Raw genomic sequence first — 19,439 nt, forward strand, 5'->3', positions numbered from 1 at the left:
AGGCACAAGAGATAAATGTTTGAGGGGGCCGTGGGGTTGCTTCATACCCCCCCCACCTTGACCAATTATTGAAATAGAGAAGTTTTAGAACTCACGTGATGAACAATCCAGACGAAAATGCCTCACTCTTCTAGAATAGTCTACCCCATAGACTAGATACTCCTCCTTGTGGTGGTTGGCTTCTTGGGGTGGCGCACATCCCAGGGAGTTTCACCTTTCATTCTGTCTTCATTTCCTCCATCTGTTCAATGCAGCTCCATAATTACATCTCTCATTAGCAATTCTTAGGAGAGGTGTAGTGTTGGGGTGTTGTTGACTGGTTTTGCCCCCAAACCCCTCGTTACTTGGCTGGCATCAGATCGGATGGTGTGGGGCTGCCAACAACAGCCTCCCCCCTGTGAGAACCCTTGATTCAGCCCCGCTCTGGCCATTTGTTGCTCAGACCTGGAGGGCAGCATCTCTGTCAGGAGTTAGTGGCCTTGTGCTGAGCAAACAGGAAGGAGGAGACCCCACAGCAGAATGCTTTTTGGATGGGTACATTTTACTGGGTTGGGGGGTGGGAGGGAGGTAGGCAGGATTTCGTGCAGCATTTGGTTCAGGTTAATCCATCCTGGCGAGAATTCTCATGTGAAGGTTCTACTGAGAATGTGTGGGAGGAGGTGGTCCCCCCGCCTCCCCCTCCCCGGGTAGGGAAGAGCAGGGTAAAACAAAAACATTTAATTATGTGCAAGATGGCTTACATCAAACTTGCAATCGTCGTTTCTTCTTGCTGATTAAATCCTAACTACCCTGTCCTTTCCTTTCCACATCAGCTCATACCCCAGACAACAGCTTTCTGGGATTTGTGGTCGAGCAGCACCTAAACTCCAGTGACATCCACCACATTAACGAAATCAAAAGACAGAACCAGTCCCTTGTGTACGGCAAAGTGGATAGCTTCTGGAAGGTGAGTCAGTCTGTGTGCATGTCGCTCTCTCTGGAAAGAAGCTTGTTGGGTAATTTAATTTAACTTCGATCCAGGGAGTAATCAAGCCAAGTGCCCAGGGCTTAATGGGATCTGCCTAGAAGTAAACAAGACTGTGCTGGGATTCGGTCGTGTAGCATTTGGGTATCTAATAAAGGCGGTACCCACTCGTTCACACAGTGGCTGCACAGCAAAGCCCTTCCCTCTTCACTGGGAGTGGCACGTTACAGCCTCTTTCACATCCTGTACTTGCTTCTGAAAGCTAAGGCCCTGCGGGGGCTGGATATCTTTCCAGAGCAAGGCATTGCACAGAGAGGCCCTGTGCTAAGTAAGTGAGTCTGCCTATGCCTTATGGGAGATGATGTGTAAAGGTAGGCAGCATGCTCTAGGCGCAGCCCCGGGGAGGGCAGTGACCTTTGCGTCCCCTTCGCTGCAGTCAGCAGCATCACTGTGGTCAGGGCTGGACTACCTGTGAAAGGAAAACACCCGCCAGGGCTGACTGCAGGCACTGCTCTGGGAGGTCTTGGACTAAAAACATACGTGGCCACAGCCTGTGGCAGGTTTCCCAAAAGCGTTGGACTTTGCAGCCTCCTGGACGATTTCCAGAGTCCGTCTGGGGCAGGTCAGTAGGAGAGGAGCCAGACTGGAGCGTGACCTGTTGACGTGACTTGCAAACCTTTTTCTATTGGAAAGTCTGCCTTTATATGCCAGTGCCGTAATTCTGATTGAGGGCATGTTCACGTAGGACTAGGGTCTCCAGGACTTCAAAACATGCCTCTTCCTAAACGTGAAAGTCACCCCTTTCCAGACTGATCACAGGTACTGTGGTCTTATGTTGTTGTGCCTCCCTCATTGAGGAAGTTAGGAATCTGACCGCTAGGTGAGCACACATGATGTCTAGAGTCAAGAACTCCCTGCTGTGGGTTTTCTGACCCCATGTTCAGAAAAGGAAAAGCCGTGCTGCCCCCTCTTCAGTTCTACAATGCTAAGGATGCCAAAAGGATAATTCCATCAGCCTCTTTCCAGGGAAGCTGATTTAATTCCAGGTAACTGTCTTTGCTATAAAAGCTAGAATTCTCTCTTCATTGAGTACAGTGATTCTCAGCTGAGGACCATTTCAGCTCCAGGGGACACTTGGCAAGTCTGGAGATAATTTCGGTCGCCACAGCTGAGGGAGGGGCCGTTGGCTTCTACTGGGTAGAAGTCAGCGATGCTGCCCAAGGTGCACAGGACAGCACCCCCAGCAAGGATTACCTCGCACAGAGTATCAGCAGTGCCGAAGCTCAGAAAGCTGGGCTAGGAAATAAGATTTATTTCCTGCAGATACTATTTTGCATTTTCTTCTCTCAAGTAGAATAAAATCATTCCAGACTACAGTCTGGTTATTTAGGACATTCCTATGAATTTATCCATCTTTACTTCCTTTGCGTCAAAACCTACCCCGTGTTGACAGCGTTTTTCAGCTGACTCTCAGCCAAGCAGGTTAAAAAGGACACGTTGGGTGTTCTCATTCTCGGCTCAGTTGTGAAGTAAATGAATCATGGCACCTGCTTTAGGAAGATATAGGTTCTTAAAAAAAAAGTCCCTTTTCTCTTCTGCACCTGCTCAAAGAAAATAGTTTGCATGTCCATGTGGACTTGACCTTGCAATTATATCACTTCTGTTTTGGAACCAAGTGCAGCTTCCTTTTAGGTGCCTCTGGCAGTTTTTCAGTTTCCCTAGAAAAACAAAATAATAAATTGGTTCTGAGAGTTTTTTGGTCACTTTTTTTTTTTTTTTTTTTTTGGATAAAGTAATACCACTAAAAGAATGATTTTCTTAGTGCCAGTCAGAATCCCAGGAATGTTAGCCCAAGTGATTTGTGGCGTGCTTTGGAACTCCCTCTGAAACTCCATGTATGACCCAACCTTCCTCTTACTGTGCATCGTCCAAGTATTAAAAAAAAAAAAAAAAAAAAACTGAGTGGCAATGTGTCTACATTAGTCTTTGTCTGGATACCAAAATTCTGGAGTGTTTTTTTGGTTTTGTATATCATCATTGCCCAGTATTCTTTGGTGAGAAAGGCCCCAAAAAGTGAAATCTGTGAAGTTTTTACACAAATTCACATCTCAAACTTCTCAACACAATACAGGATGTGAGAATTGTTAACTTTTAACAAAACCTTCCTGTGCCTGCAGTATCCAGTGAATGCACAAGGAAGACAGGTGTGCCGTAAGTGTGATGCTCCTGCACCCAAATCCCCAGAGTTGCCTTCATCACTGACTTCAGCCAGCAGGAAGTTTTTCTTTTTCTTTTTTTAAAGATTTCATTTATTTATTTATGAGAGAAACACAGAGAGAGGCAGAGACATAAGCAGAGGGAGAATCAGGCTTCCTGCAGGGAGCCCAATGCAGGACTCGATCCCAGGACCCCCAGATCATGACCTGAGCCAAAGGCAGATGCTCAACCACTGAGCCACCCAGGTGTCCCAGCAGGAAATTCTGTATATTGTTTTTCCCATCCCTTGTCCCATTCTCTTCCCACCCAGTCTCCTTTGCCTCTAACCTCTTTGGGAAGGGGGAGTGACACTATCCATCCCAGGTGGTTGAGGATTTAGTGGGGGCATGTGGGCAGGCACAGGATTAGAGCTGACCTCCTAGAGAAGGAGAAGCTCTTTCAGTTTTTAGAACTCACTGATATTCTGTAGCTATATGCTGTGCCGTCAGTCCTGTTCCATGTCCTCCCCTCTTCCCAGGGACTCCTCCCAGCTGCTAGGGTGCTTGAGTGGGGATGCCACCACATGTCCCCTTCACCCTTGGATGATTGGTTCAGGGGGCTGTCCTCTGACCCAGGGCAATCCAACTCATTGGTGGTTGGAAGCCATGATTCTGGCTCAGAAAGCCAAGCTGAATCAATGAGATTCTTCCCTTAGTGTTGAAAGATAGAAGGACAGTGAGCCATGGAGACGGAAATCTGAAGGATATGTCCAGAGTTGTGATGAGGCCAAGGCAGAAACTTCCCAGAAAAAAGTTTGCCAACTTCTAAAATATACCATGTCCCAGGTAAACCAAGTCTCTTGGAAGACCCATTTGGCCAAAAGTCCCAGGCATGTCTCATGAGAGGTTTTTTTAGCTTGTGTCCGGGTTCTTGATTATGTTCTGTATGATTGAGGCTGATGGATAAGCAGTGCATCGGAAAATAAAGCATGACTTTACCAAAATCCCTTTACTCCATGACGAAACCCCAGGCCCTGAGCCTGGCATATCTTAAAAGATATTCAATAAAGTCTCCCACTTATTGAATTATTAACAGCTGGGTGATAAAAGAGGGCCTCGTATTAGTGTGATGTTAACATTTCTCTGAGCCTCTCACAGTCGTCATTTACGGAAGAGCTCGCCAATTCCTTCTGATGTAGTGTGGCCACAACCCTCCTTCACCATCTTGGTTTATAGATGAGGAACTGATTCAGAGGAGTTGGAGGGACTTAGCTAAGGTCCTGCAGCATGTGACATGACAAGTCCAGAGCCAGGATCATGGTTCTGTCCTCTCCCCTCCGGGGCACTTGCCTCCCTGCTGCCACTGCTTGAGGAGCTGCCCTCTGCTCCTACCCTGGAGGGTGATGGTTACATGGTGAGAGCAGCATTCAGAAGCCAGGCAGCAAGGTCCACGTGAGTGACTTCCATGTGAGCAGGAGTCCTGGGCAAATACTGGCATCACAGGTAAAACATTGCTCCTGGCTGTTCACCACACAAATGGGGAAGTCAGCAACTGCCTTGCAGCTAGCTCTGCAAAGAGTACGTTAACAGGCCTATTTGAGCAATTGAAATTATTGCTAGCTCCGGACCGCAGGGGCCTGGCTTGCCTGAGCCCGAACCTGCTTGGCAGCAAGCAGAATCATCTTGTCTCAACTGACTTTGGAAAGCTTCTTTTTATCCAGACATCAAAGACTGTGTGGTTCTAAAGCATCCCCTAAAAGGACACCTCATCCCATAACCACAGGCCTAAGAAATCGGGCAATAGGCCTTCCAGAAATGCGATGCAGCCTTTCCCTCCCCTCTGTCCCTAACTTCCTAGCCTTCTTGTTCTGTTCTCTGTGCCACATCAGTGGCAGCAGCCCGAGTGGCCTTTTTTAAAAATGCAAATTGGATTGTGTTACCCCTTTCCTTAAAACCCTCCAGTGGCTTCATTTTAAACTTTGAGCATCTGACATTTTTGGTGAAATCCAGTCTCCATCAGCTGGTTTAGTGACTCTCTGCAGGCCAGCTGCATATGCTGTGCATGCACCTCTCTTGCTCAGCTCCCAGGGCTCTAGCTACACGGATTCCCACTCACTGCTCCCTACACTGGCTGGCCCCAAACGCTAGCCCCCCGAGGGCCACCCTGACTCATGAGTGCACCCCCAGCCAAATGTCACCTCTCCCCATCTCTAGCTCAGCATTTTCTTGCTTTTAGGAAACTTTCATCATTTGTGATCATGTATTTCTTTCTCGGTCAGCCTCTTCTTAATTTTTAGACTATAAACTCTTTTGAGGGCAGAACTCATTTATTTTGTTTTGCCCAACATGATGCCTGGCACGCAGTAGGCTCTCAGTAACTCCTGGCTGAGTGAATCCATCTCCTCTCAATTTCACTTACTTTATCTGGGACTTCTGTGATATGACTTGCAGTATGTTTTGCCTTGAGTGCTGCCCTGTGCTCACTGGTCCCAGGGACACAGGAAGAAGGGACGTGAGGAAAATGATTGGCACTACCTCTGTGCCAACTCTGCAGCACACATAGAGGTGTCAGGAGGTTTTCAGCCCCCCTGGTGAAATCAGCAGTGAAACGGCCTGGGAAGAGGATGCCACACAGGAACTCTGGGGGCCGGTCTGGAGCAAGCTCTGCTGGCATCTCTGTGATTTGGGGGCCGGCACCTCCAGCCACCCCTTTCTGCACTTGTATGCATAAAGGTATTAGGGAAAAGGAATGAATTACTGACCCACACAACATGGCACACCTCAAAATAATGCTGCGTGGAAGATCTAGTCATAAAGAATGCCTATTTTGTGATTCTCTATCTAGAAAAATTCTAAAAAATGCATATTAATCCATTGAGGTAGGAAGCAGGTGGGTAGGTACTTGGGAGGTGGGGAGAAAGAGGAGTGAGCATGTCCACTATGGTTGATGGTGGTGTGATGGGCTCACAGTTTATCTGTATGCCAGCACGTATCAAATTGTGTGCTTGAAATATGGGCAGTTTATTATATGTCAACTATACCTCGATAGGGCTGTTAAAAATAAATTCAAGTTGGCAAACAGTGACCTGTGGGGTAAATCCGGCCTATAGCCTACAAGCTAAAAATGGTTTTTACATTTTGAAAATCCTAAAAAGAAAAGCCAAAAGCTAAAGAATATGTGACCGACCTTGTATATTCCCACAAGGCCTAAAATGTTTGCTGTCTGTTCCTTTATAGAGAAAGTTTGCTAACCCCTGGCTGAGAACTAGAATGATTCCCCTATGTTCTTTAGATCCCCGGGGACTGGCTACTGTGGGAAGTCAAGGGGCAGCCACACAGTGGCCCCACCTCCCGCAGCAGCTCTGATTTATCTGTGCCATAGGTTTGGAATTCCCGGTAGGACTTCACTGGGAAAAAGATTTAACTGCTATAAACAACCGAAAACGTTGAAAATCTCTAGACTAGTTGACTTCTGAGATAGAATCCCATTCTAAAAACTATATAATTATCCAGCTCACTAATTTAGTTGACTTGGGCTTAGTTTAAATTAATGCAAAATTGGAAATGGGAGTAGTCTGGAAAAATGCCATCTTATTTTGCAATAGGAATTAGCTGTTCTTAGTATATTGTTTTAATGAACCCCCTTAGACCTTTGTAATTAGATATATTGGAACCCTTGAACACATTTTTGTAGGTAGGTTAAATCCTGTCCTGTTTGTTTTATATATATATATATATTCTTTTCTCATTTTTCTGGCCAGACTTTTCTTTCCAGATAATGTAGAGATAAACCAGATAAATTTAAACCTACCTTGAGTCAAATTGGCATACATTTTGAAATAAATGAAATTGGAATCAGTTCTATTGAATTTGCTAGAAAATCGAATGTGATCACAGCTCTTGGTTCTAATTCCAACCAGAAAAGTATTCTAAGGCATCTCTGCCTCTCTCCCAGTGTATTACCCCTTGGGAGCAAACTCAAGTAGAAAAGACTTTGTCAGGATCCCTTGGAGGCCACATTTGGCAGAGGCAGGAAGCAGGTTGCTTTTCCCTGGGAAGAGGTCTATATGTATCTGTGGGATATAAGCCCCTGCAAGGCAGATACGCAGCCATCCTCAGTCACTTGTACACTCAAGGTTGGCGGGTAGGGAACAGAAAAAGGAAACCAAGTGCAAAGAGAAACATTAGAAACAAATCATTAGCTTTTAAGACTCCAAGGACGAAGATGCAGGGGACTTCAGGATCGTTCAGGTGTAATGTGGTTGTGTGCTAACTGTAACCAAATCCTGAGTGGTGTCCATTATAAGCACATCAGTGTCTGGTAAGAAAATGAGTGCAGGTTTGAACACTATGTTTGGAGCCCAGGGAAACCGTGGGCAGCCTTTTTCCCTGTCTCGTCAGCCTCGTGGTTTGTTTGGTCTATTGCCTGTTTGAGCAAGCTTTCTGCTATCATCTTAAACCCACTGAGTTTTACTTGTCCATTGGCAGGGAGAACACATTCTCCTTGTACTTCTGTCTCAGCCCGGAAACACTGATTAGAGACAGTCTGGAGCAGTTGGAGGAGCCTGGGTGGAAGAGCAGGAGCCCAGATTCTAATTTCAGCTGTACCGCTCATTGGCCACAGGTCTTTGGAACTCATTTGCCCTTGGGTCTTGTTTTCCTCATCTGTAAAATGAGGCAGAGGACTGGATGTTCTCTTGTTCTGCTCCCTAGAGTTCGATGATTCTATAATCTAAACTCCTTCTTGGCCTTCTCTAATTCCTTCAAGAGCAAGGGCACGGAGAAGATAGCCTACAAGACAACTTTATGGGCCATCAGAAATAGGGCAGAGGGATGATAATTGGGCAAGGCCAAGCACTGAGTCCATAAAACCAACTGTCCGAGGAAAGGATGAGGTTGCTGTGACTTAGCATCCTTGTGTGTAAAAGAGATTTAAGGGATTCACTGACAGTAAGCTCATGTGAGTCAACAGTGTGAGAAGCTGCCAAGAACTGATAATGGACATTCAGTTGAGGCATAATGTGGAGAATGAAGAGCCAGTAGTTCCCATCCATTTGAAAACACCTAGCACACTCCAGTCCCTCAACATACTCATGCTCTGAGTATATTGGGGCACTTCCTTGCTCTGTATTGGTGAGAATGGCAGTGCTAAGAGCATGGACTAGGGCTAGACCAGTGAGGCTCCCTTCTGGCTCTACCCTGCTGAGCTGTGTGGTGGCAGGCAAGGGCCTTAGTCTCCCTGTTATCTGTAAAATGAATGGTAGTAATACCTACTCAAGGGTTCCTATGAGGATCACATGAGTTACTATAAGCTATTAGTTTCTGTTTATACAATGCCTGGTTTTCATTTAATGTCTTCTAGTTTTTGCTGTTACTCATGTTATTATCTAGGCAAATTAGAGCCTTTGGATGGAAAGGAGTAAGACGTGGGGAGACTCAGAGCCAAGCTTTAGGAAGGCTGATGGAAGAAACTGCTGTATCTAGCCAAGAAGAAAGGGCTTGATTGAGTTTGTGGGTGGGTGGGCGAGGACCTCAAAGGGGTGGTGAACAAATTAGGAATCAGAAGGGTGGGAAATGGGCTGCTGGTGAACTTGCTGAGCTTTCAGAGAATAATAGAGGAAGTGTAATTCCCCCATCTGCCACCTGGGAAGCCATTAACCGCAGGGACCTTGGCAAGGCTTTGGGGGAGGTATCACTAATGCCAGGGTGTCCATGCCCTGTCTGAATAAGACTCAGAGGTTCTGTGTTTGTAGAATGCAAGGGGATAGGGGCAGAAGGAAGAGAAACAGGATGGAACAGTTATTGATGGAAAAGTGAGGAAAAGCTTATTCTGGTGCAATCCAGAAAACATGTTGACCAGTTGACTGCTCTTTTGTCAAGGCACAGCTTGATGGTGTAGTAACAGATACAGCCTTGGACCCCCCAGACCAGATCTAACTCACAGACATATTTCTTTAACCAGCACAGTATTTTTCAAATTGGGGAAGTTTTCCATTTGGGAAGGTTCATCTGAAAAGCCAGAACTCCCAGCTTGTCTTGAAAATGCAGATGGTGTGGCAAATTGGACTCTCATGCCTTACGTGCCAAACATTGGCTGGAGCCTAGTGGTGGCTGTCCCGACGTATGGGTTAGGGATTGTTCCAAGGATGACAGTCCTTTCATGGCCTTCTCTAACCCCAGTGTTTGGTCCTCAGAGGATTTGAGTATCACACCCTATACCGGGGAAAAAGCCATTTTTATCTGGTCCTCTCAGAGAATAGGTTGCCTCTCAAGGGGAGTAAAGTTAGAGAAGAAACTTTGAATGCAACCGTGAATGCCATGCTTCCTCCAGGCCAAATCGTCTTTTGAATGGCCCGTTCAGAAGTCTGACAATTTTTGAAGCATGTGGGTGGGCAGAGAGGATGACCAAGCTCCATTTTTACCTCATGCAGCTCCAGCAAGAACCCCATGTTCTGAAAATCTTCGTCAGACTCTGAGACTTTTCTTTTTTTCAGAGCCCAGCCCATGAGCACTTTTCAGTTGACAGCCCAACCCTTGTACGAGCTGCCAGAGCTGCTTCTGCCAAGTTGCTTTGTGGTTAAAACTAAGTTTCCTCCTCTGGGTTGGCAGTTGGGGTTGGCATTCCTAGGGAAGAAAGCATGGCAGTAGACTCTATATCTGGGACTTGGGAACCTGTTGGCTTATTGCTCTTGGATAATGTTCTGAAATAATCAGGTTACTACCACCTGGGAATGGAGACCTCTCCTTAGACTGGAACTCAACTGACACATCCTGTCATGGCTGCCGTTGGAAACAGTAGCTCTGCTGAAAGTCTGTGTAAACACTCGGTATGGTCCTTTGGAGTGGCATTGATTGATTTGGTCTTTCGCTGAAATGCTTTCCAGCCTGTGTTCCAAGGAATGGCTCTAATGTTTATGTTGGTTCTTAGAATCCAGGTCGATGTTTAACAAATTTGCCTGATTTTAAGTTCCACCCAGGAACCTGTGAAATATCCAGATGCCAGGGAGAGTCCTCAGGCTCATATAACCAGAACCTCCAGGAAATTGTATATACAAGTGCTCCAGGTGATGCTTTTAAGAAGGCAAACTTGGAAAACATTGGACTAGCTACTCACCCATTTCCCTAGATCAGAAAATCTTTGATTGCTTTCCATGCATGGTGTATGGCTGCCCTGTAGTCACCAACCACCCCATGCTGTGAATGACACTTACTCCCTTGTTTTATGAGGCCGAATCCTGGGTCTGGGCCCTTGATTCCTAGGGCCACACACCAGTCTCGTGGCTTGTCCCCCAAAGAACCACCCTCTTATTCCCATGGTAATGACAAGTCCCCTAAATTAAATCCATGCCAAGGATGTAGTCAGCTGACACAGGTTCCAGTGAAGTGTCTCTCAGGAATGCTTTCCTTTTAGTAATTCAGATAACAATTTGTAGGAATTTGGGAGGTTATACAGCACTTTCACATAGCCGCATGAAACACATATTAGTTTTACTGGTGGTAAAACAGAGCCTGAGAGATGTCTAGGAGAAACAAATCCACCCTAAGGTACAGATGAGTGATAGTCTTCTTTGACGACAACGCTTACATTTGAGAGAAGTCACCAATAGTCCATGAGTTTGGTTGATGAATGACAGGATTTGAGGCCCGGTCTCAGGTGGTTAGGGAGGCATTTGAGGGGCCTCAGGGTGGAGAGAAGTTTCTTAGTGCCCCTCTCGAGAGCAGCCAGCAGTTGCCTACTCTGTCAGGGACTGGCAGCCCTCCCAGAGGCATGAACAGCTGAGTGCGAATGACTGCAGCTGTGGGAAGAAAACATAAAAGTATCATGGGTGAAAGAAGGGCCCTTGTGCTCAGCAGAGGGTCTGCCTCCCAAAGCCAGGACTGGCTTGGGGAGCGGGCAGCTGAGGCAGCCAGCAAACATCCTGAGGGCGGGGTGCTTCTGGAAGGTTCCGAAGCACTGCCTGCCTGCTCTAATTGTGCTGGGATGAGTTCATTTGTAACTCTTAGTAAACACAGCTGTTGTGGTTGTAATTTGCCTCAAGGCTTTTTACTATTACTCCAGCCCTCACAGTTTGGCAGCCGATATGGGAACAATGGTGATTAGAGGATGGGAAAAGAAGTTGCTGTCTGAGAATGAAGGGAGAGAAGAGCGTGGCTGAGCCACTGAGCGAATTCAAATGTGTGAAAGCCGTGCTCTGTGGACAGTAGGGCAGCAGCACCCCAGGCCGTGACCAAAGGCTCTTCGGTGCCCATATGCTGGGGAGAAGCCAGATGATCCAAGCAGAAAGGGGTTACAAAAGCATTGCAAGACTGTTGGTTCAAAGAAAGGGTTAAGACTATTCTTGGAGGGAGAGAGAGACCTAATCCTCTGAACCTAGAACAATCTGAGAGCCCTGGCTTTCTGAATATGATAGGGCACAGATGTATAAAATAACTGAAATAGGGTATTTATTGACTATGTTAGTTTTCCTCCTATTGGACATTAGGAAAGCACAGCTTATAGGAAAACCGTTTCAGATGAGAATTCTAGAAATAGTCTGACTTTGTCCAGAGGCAGCTCAAAGGGACATACATCTGCTCAGCCACTCCGGGCAACAGGCGATTGGGCCAGGAGAGCAGAGATGTACTGTAGATGCCTGAGGTATTGAGACCTGTACCCACACACCTCCTCACAGCTTCTCAGCCCAGCTGGAGCAGTGGCAGTCCCAGGGGACAGGAGAGGACAGATTGCCCGGGACACTGCCACCCTCCCAACTCGAGGAAGGTTTCCTGGGGAGGAGAGGAACTTAGATGTCTTCATTCTTTCTTCGAGTCAGGACCACATGTTCCTAGGGCAGCTTTGTACTGGAAGAATGAAGTCCACTCCCCATCAGCACTGCTGGGGAGGAGTTCAGACAAAAAGTATGCCTTTAAATGAGGTTCCTGTGGTCCTTACATTAACCTTTGTGTGGAAACTCAGCAAAGAGCAAAATCATGGCAGGAGAGAGAAATTAGAATTGTGGATTTCTGGCTATTTCTGGGAGAACAAGCAAAGGAGCTGTATTGTTTCACAGTGGAAGTGGAGAAGCCACTTAAAAGCCTGGGAATGTGGAGATGGAGAAGCAACTCAAAAATCTGGGAATGGGATTCAGATAAGCCAGTTGAGCATGTTGGGCCAGTTGAAGGAAGTTTTGACATCTTTCTGGTGCTGTCTGCATTGCCATGGAGAATAGGTTCATGGTTTGCTGAGTTGGCACCCAGGTGGCTTCCCATTCCACCTGGAATTCTTGAGAAACAATCTTTGCTAGAAACTGGAACCATGGGTTTCTCCATCACCCCAGAGCCTTATCATTGAGTCCCTGAAACAGATCCTTGCAAGGACAGAGCTTGTGGATGGAGTTTTATGTGAAAAATGCTGACTGGGAGCATATTTTACAACGTGGTGTGGTTCTTGGAAACAGAATCCATCATTGTATTATAAGAAGGTATCATAACAGTGAGAAACCAATTTAGAAGAAAATTTTAAACGTAATGTGTGTGCTTCTGAAATCATATTTAGCGTCTATATACAATTTCGTACTTAAATCAAAATCATATAAGCAGCATATGCTCATAAAATCTGGCTGTGCAGCCCTAAGTACCAAGAGAGTCCATCTGTACTCAAAATAAGTCAGGACTCCCCCTCAGGAATCCTGGTCCAGCCTCCAGGGACAGCAGAGCTTCAGGGAACACTGGAGTTATCCCTGCTCGGTGAGAATTTTTACATCTGGCTGGCCTTTGCTTCTCCCTTCCCTGATTCTATTTCTGACTAGCTGGAGTTCTTGGGGGGCGGGGGGGGCGGTGACGATGGTAACTGCCAATATTTGAGCACTTTCTATGTGCCAGGCATGATCCATGAAACAACTCTGTCAAGTCAATACTGGTTTTAACCCCATTTTCTTTTTTTTTTTTAAGATTTTATTTATTTATTCATTTATTTAGATGACAGAGACAGAGAGAGACAGAGAACACAGGCAGAGAGAGAAACAGGCTCCATGCAGGAAGCCTGATGTGGGACTCGATCCCGGGACTCCAGCATCACACCCCGGGCTGAAGGCGGCGCTAAATCACTGAGCCACCCTGGCAGCTCTAACCCCATTTTCAAGGGAGATAGCCAAGGCTGGTGGAGGTGAAGGTCCCACAGGTAGTAAATAGCTGAGTCAACATTTGACTTGAAGGGGCATATGCTGTAGCCAAGGAATGGGCTCTGGTGATCTGGCAACTTCTTCCTCTTTCCCATGTGCATCTCTTCAAATATCAAGAGACTGAATTAAATCCGTGATGGCATAGGACAGATTTCACAAAATAGTTCTGTAGGATTCTCAGTGGAAAAGCCAGTGACATTGAGTGGGTGAAACTCAGTTGCCTTCGTCTCGAATCTGAAGACCTCTAAAGGGAAAACCGGACCATTTTTATCATTTGCTGTGATGTGTTGGAATGACTCTTGTCATCTAAGACCAGCTAGGAACCGGCTTGCATGTGAGGACTCGCAGAGACACGTTTGCCCTCTGGGAGCTTGATCAGAGATGGAGGTTACTGACCTCCATCAGTCATGAAACATAGGGGAGATTGAAAAATGAAATCAAACCCTAGGTGGTAGAGTACCACATGGTTTTGAAGGACAAGTCAGGAGTTTCCAGACAAGACTCATAAGGCATGAGTGCTATTCCAAGTGCTGTTGGTTTGGGGAAATCCACATTTCCTTAATTAAGTTCCAACAGGCATCTCTTCAAGTGAGAGAGAGGAGAGGGCCCCATGGTGGTGGCTGGTGGGAGGGAAGGAGCCTAGGAAGCTTTGACCTCGGCTTTGTCATCCTCCGTTCAGGCTGCTGAGGGGTCGTGACTGCTTACTGGGAGCCTGGGGGGCTACCCCATGGGGTCCTGCAGCTTGTCTACTGCACAAGCCTGGAGGGCCATTCCCATGTAATGGAATGGAGTAAAGCAGTGGACACCCCTGTCAATCCAGACCAATTGGTGATCATTGCAGGTCCTCAGAGCCTGCTAAGGTTTGGCCAGGCCTCCAGATGGTGCCCGCATGCTTGCCGTGAGTAATGCCAGGCAGGCAGGAGCTTCTTAGCAGCCTTGTCAGGCAGCATACTTTTACCAGGACAAAATCAGGGGCTGGGAGACCTGGAATTCAGACCTACTGCCAGAGGGAGGCTGTGTCCAGTGTAAAGGCCTCCTCTTATTTTTTCTCTCTTTTCTCCTGCCCCCCTCCCTACTTTATTCTTTCCTTTCCTTTCTTTCCCCTCCTCCCTGCTTCTCTGTTTTCATTCTCCCTTCCCTTTTCTTTTCCCATTTTTTTAAAAAATTAGGTTCATTCATTAGAATTCATGTAGATCATTTGCTGCCATTGATGCAGAGAATTTATCCTAAATCAGTGTCTTTTTATTTTGTTATTTGTAACTCTATGGATGATCTTTTTTGCGGGATGAATTGGCATTTGGATCATTTAAACCAGTGGCAGTTTGAGTAACAGTTCTGAGAAGCAGAAATATAGCTGCTTTTGTGGACAGATCCCTTAGTTTGGACCACAGAGTAATTGTTCCTCAGGGATCTCTAAACACAGCCCACCTCCTGGTCTGGAAGAGGCTTGTTGACGTGCCAAGAGTAGGAGGCAAATGATCCCTCATCCTCATCCAGTGGCTTATTGGATCTTGCTGGAATTAGCAGGTCTCCTTCCTCTTTTCAGTTAAGGCCAGGGTCCAAAATATCTTTTTCTTAAGATTTTATTTATTCATGAGAGACACAGAGAGAGAGGCAGAGACATAGGCAGAGGGAGAAGCAGACTGCCTGCGGAGAGCCGGATACAGGACTCAATACTGGGACCCTGGGATCAAGACTTGAGCCAAAGTGCTCAACCACTGAGCCACCCAGGTGCCCCCAGGGTCCAAAATATTACATTGGTTTTGCTTACTTATATTTTGTGAGAACGTACTGGCTCTTGCAGGGTCATAATCCAATGGGTGGGGACGCCCAGCATGAAACTCAATTGTCAGCCAGGGTGGGTCTTCCTACCAATACTGTCCAAGATGAAATAAACTCAATAGATCTAGACAGATATCAACTCTGATCAAATCATATCCATGCCTGAACCATGTCTTTACCCTTCACATGGGCTCATAGCACCTGTTAGGCCTACCTCGCGGAGTTGACATGAGAATCAAACAAGAGACACTTGTGAAAATACTTGTTAAACTATTCCAAGCCAGACAGTGCGCCCATGAACTATTCTTGGATCTACCGAAAGTACGTCCGGCTGAAATGAGCAAAATGCCTCACCTACAGTGAATCAGACAGGTTTACCCCCTCACATAACAAGGTCTAGGGGTCGGCAGCCAGGAACAAGGGCAGCTTCTCCACGTTGGAGCTGCTAAAGACTCAGGCCTCTTCTGTCCTTCTGCTTCGTCATTCTTAGCATGTTGGCCTACTGCCTACTGGTCACAAGGACTCCTGCAGCTCCAAGCAAGTACCAGATCTGTGGTCAAAGCAGAACTAAGGGTAAAGGAGCTGGAGCCAGACACGTCTGTTCATTTTATTAAGAAACAGAAGCTTGGGGCACCTGGATGATTCAGTCAGTTAAGCATCTGATTCTTTTTTTTTTTTTATTTTTTTTTAATTTTTATTTATTTATGATAGTCACAGAGAGAGAGAGAGAGAGAGGCAGAGACATAGGCAGAGGGAGAAGCAGGCTCCATGCACCGGGAGCCCGACGTGGGATTCGATCCCGGGTCTCCAGGATCGCGCCCTGGGCCAAAGGCAGGCGCCAAACCGCTGCGCCACCCAGGGATCCCAAGCATCTGATTCTTGATTTCAACCTGGGTTGTGGTCTCAGCATCATGAAATCAGCCCTGCATCTGGCTTTGCACTCAGTGGGAAGTCTGCCTGGGATATTCTCTCTCCCTCTCCCCTCCAACCTTAACACAAGAACTCGTGTGCGCACTCTTTCTCACTTTCTCTCTCAAATGAAATTCTTTTTTTTTTTTTTTTTTTTTTAATCTTAAAGAAAAAATAAGCAAGCAGAAGCTTCCTCTGGTCATCTTTCCAGTATATTTCTCAGCATCAGACCTGGGTCACCTAGCCACCCTTGGCTGCAGGGAAGGCCAGGAAAGTGGAGGCGGGGACGGTTGTGACTGGCTTATCAATCAGATTCACTGTGTCCTTGAGAGTATTCAGATTCTTATAACAAGGTTGAAGGGAAAGGAAATGGATTTTGTGTCTGTGGCACATTCACTTAGTGCTTTCTCGTTTCTCAAAGCCAGATGATAACTGTGAATGCCAGAGCACATCAGAGACAGTACTGGTAGAGACAAAGGGAAAAGTCTGTGTCCTCCAGAGGCTCACCTTCCCCAATTGATGGGACTTGATTTTTCAGAAGGATCCCACCATCAAGACCTGATAATGTTTTCCTCCTCACCCTGTTTCCCTGCTCCCTGTTTTCTAGATCAGAACCACTGCCAACTTCTTTTATACAGAGAACTGGCCAATGCTCACACTGGCCCTATCACCAAATGTGTGTCCAAGCAGGGACTTAAATCTAGCACAGTCTTCAACAAAATCCATGCAGCTTCTACACCCAACATACTCCTAGCCACTTTTATTAGCCCTCCACTCCCTGCCGGCTATTGGCTTAATTACTCTGCTGCTTGGCTCCAAATTCATCCTTTGTAATTGCTTGGTGAAAATGGATCTGAGCCCTAGAAATATTCTTTCTCTGTAGCTGGCACTAGAATGTGGTCGGTAGAAGGTGCTGGAAAGTCATTGCCAAGAGGAAGAGGATTTTGCACCCAGTTCTCTAGTGGCTCCAGATTCTGTGGCCACAGAAGGGAGATGAGGACCATGGGGCTGGGCCAGAGGGTATGAGCTCGGAGCTTATCATCTAGGAAGCAGAGACTGTGGCAAGGTTCTAATTTTTTATAGATAGTGTCTGTCTGTCTGTCTCTCTCTCATTTACCCTTACCATGGTCAGATTTATCAGACTATTCACATAGAAGTGTTTGTAGAAAACCCTAGAGGCAGGACATAGCAATTAAGAGCACAGGCTGTAGAGACAGACCAGGATTTCTTTCCAGCCTCTGCCACTTACTGCGTGCTCTTCTCCCTAACACCTAGTTAACCTAAGCCTCAGTGTTCCCAACTATAAAATGGAAATAGTAATAGTACCAACCCACAGGGTTATCCAGATGCCTTGAGATAATTCTTACCAATAACTTACAAACATTGAAATTTCTTCACAAATACTGACATGATTGCACAGTAGCTGTTGAGGCACCGTGGTGCTCAGTAGGCAGCTGGACTGGTTCGTTCTTGAGGCCTTACCACTCCGAATCCTCGCCATAGCGGGGGTGCACCTGCCTTCAGGCCACCTGCCCTGCCTCCTCTGCACACCCACTTTCTCTGCTCTTCCCTTTTTTTCCAGTGCTTGTCTCGGTTCTGTCTCCCTATACGTAGGCTTGTGCCATAATGAATGGACGATGTTTGATAAAACAATTTAGAAATGTTTGCTCAGGGCCTCGCAGAAATACATGTGCATTTGTTCTGAATATTTCATTATCTTTTGATGACTTGCTAGTATTACTTGTCTCCAGGGTCAAGTGTTCCCTTCTAGTTTTGTTCTTTCAGAAGTGAGAGAAGAAGGAAGCCTGACTCTGGCTGTGACCCAAAAGTCAGATGAGTCACGGCTCAGGAACAGACACAAAGGTCTCCGTGTAAGCAGCTTCTTGTCCTTTTGGGGAAACATCTGTAACTTTCGAGGGCTCCCCTTTGTCAGCTGGTGTCAAGTTCAAAGAATTAGGTTCCATGCAGGCCAACCAGCAACCCACCAGCACCTGAGACCCAGGGAAAGTGGTTCTGTGGGCGGCTCCTGCCTCTGATGGGGTCGGGCTCCTATGAGTGAGCAGCTGGGGTGGCACCCCGGCTTCCTGAGGGCAGGTGCTGCACGGTCTCGTTCATATGTGCATCCCCAGTGCCCAGCCAGGCTCCTGGCCATAGCAGGAACAAAATAACATTTGAAAAGAGTAAAATGTGAACATGTGAATCAGTGGACCAGAGAAGCCTGCTGTTGATTCCATTAATAGCAGCAGCTCCAGCCTTTTCCAGCAAAAGGGGGGGGAGGGGGGGTTGGCACCCTGGAGCTGTGTTCCTATGGTGAAGAGATTAGGCCGTGGGCTCTGGACTTGGTACTGACCTCATCAGTTGTCCCGTGGCCCTGGACACGTTTTAACCTCTGTAGCCCAGCTTTGTCCTCTGTAAAACAAGAATGACCCTGACAGTGCTCGGGTCATAGGGCTGTAGAGATGCAATAGGAAGGGCTTAATTTAGTGTCTGCCACATGGTAAGTTCTCAGGGAAGATTTGCTGGCAGCTTCGCTCCCCTTAAGTCAAGGAAGGTGTCATTCAGGCTTAGAGATTCTTAGCACCAAGAAAGGGATTAAGAGATCGTTTTCTGGTCTCTCTCCCAAATCTCTGTACCCACCCACTTTTTTAAACTTCATCTTGCAAACAGAGGTAATAGTATGCATCTCACAGGACGAGTAAACTGCAAGTAGGGATGCGGTATAGTTCCTGGCACATAGCAAATGTGCAATAAATGGTAGCTATTATTATCTTATTACGTCTTAATACTCAGCACCAGATACTCATTGTTCATGATTGCACTTAAGTTGGAAAATAGTCTTATGCCATTACAACGCAGGTGCACCTGCCCCAGAATTGCTGTGCTGCAGGTAGTGTGGTTAGGAAGGCAGGCACACCGACTAGGGGCAGACCTCTCCTCTACCCCCTCACCACCTAGCGCTTGAGCTTTCAACAAGCCACTTGTCTTTTCTGAGCTTCACTTTCCTTATCTACTTACTATCCAGCAGATTTGCTTGGGAGACCTCATGAGAGAAGTGAGTAAATATTGGTGCCGCGCCAGAATGGGAGCCGTTGTTTTTGTGATTCTGTCTTAATTCAGGGTACTTTCGTGGCCATACGTATGGTTAGCCGTTGCCATCTTTAGCTATTTTGCTTTTGCCTTCCCCAGCCCAATGGGTTATATTCAATTTCTAACTTTCCAGAGGGTGAGAACCTTGGTTCATTTATTCAGAAATACATGAGTACTGGATGCCAGACATTGTTCTGAGGTCTAGGAGTGCAGGAGTAAATAGATTGTAAGTTTTCCTTTAAGGAGCATATATTGTAATAAGGAAAAAGAAGGCAATACATCACTAAATAAAATTACACAGTACACTGAAATGTTCTATAAACAATAATAAAACAAGGTAAG

The 19,439-nt window shown here is 46.5% G+C and overlaps 1 protein-coding gene across 7 annotated transcripts in view; it reads left to right on the plus strand.

Moving 5' to 3' along the window:
• MGAT5 (alpha-1,6-mannosylglycoprotein 6-beta-N-acetylglucosaminyltransferase) overlaps positions 1 to 19,439 on the plus strand; it is a 338,877-nt gene that overhangs the window by 245,657 nt on the left and 73,781 nt on the right. For all 7 annotated transcript variants that reach the window (XM_038565049.1, XM_038565050.1, XM_038565053.1 and 4 more), the window contains one exon: positions 813 to 946. In XM_038565049.1, the coding sequence (XP_038420977.1) occupies positions 813 to 946 (134 nt within the window). The remainder of the gene's footprint in view (positions 1 to 812; positions 947 to 19,439) is intronic.

The sequence above is a fragment of the Canis lupus genome, chromosome 19 (genome assembly GCF_011100685.1).
Source record: "Canis lupus familiaris isolate Mischka breed German Shepherd chromosome 19, alternate assembly UU_Cfam_GSD_1.0, whole genome shotgun sequence".
In the NCBI taxonomy this organism is placed as follows: domain Eukaryota; kingdom Metazoa; phylum Chordata; class Mammalia; order Carnivora; family Canidae; genus Canis; species Canis lupus.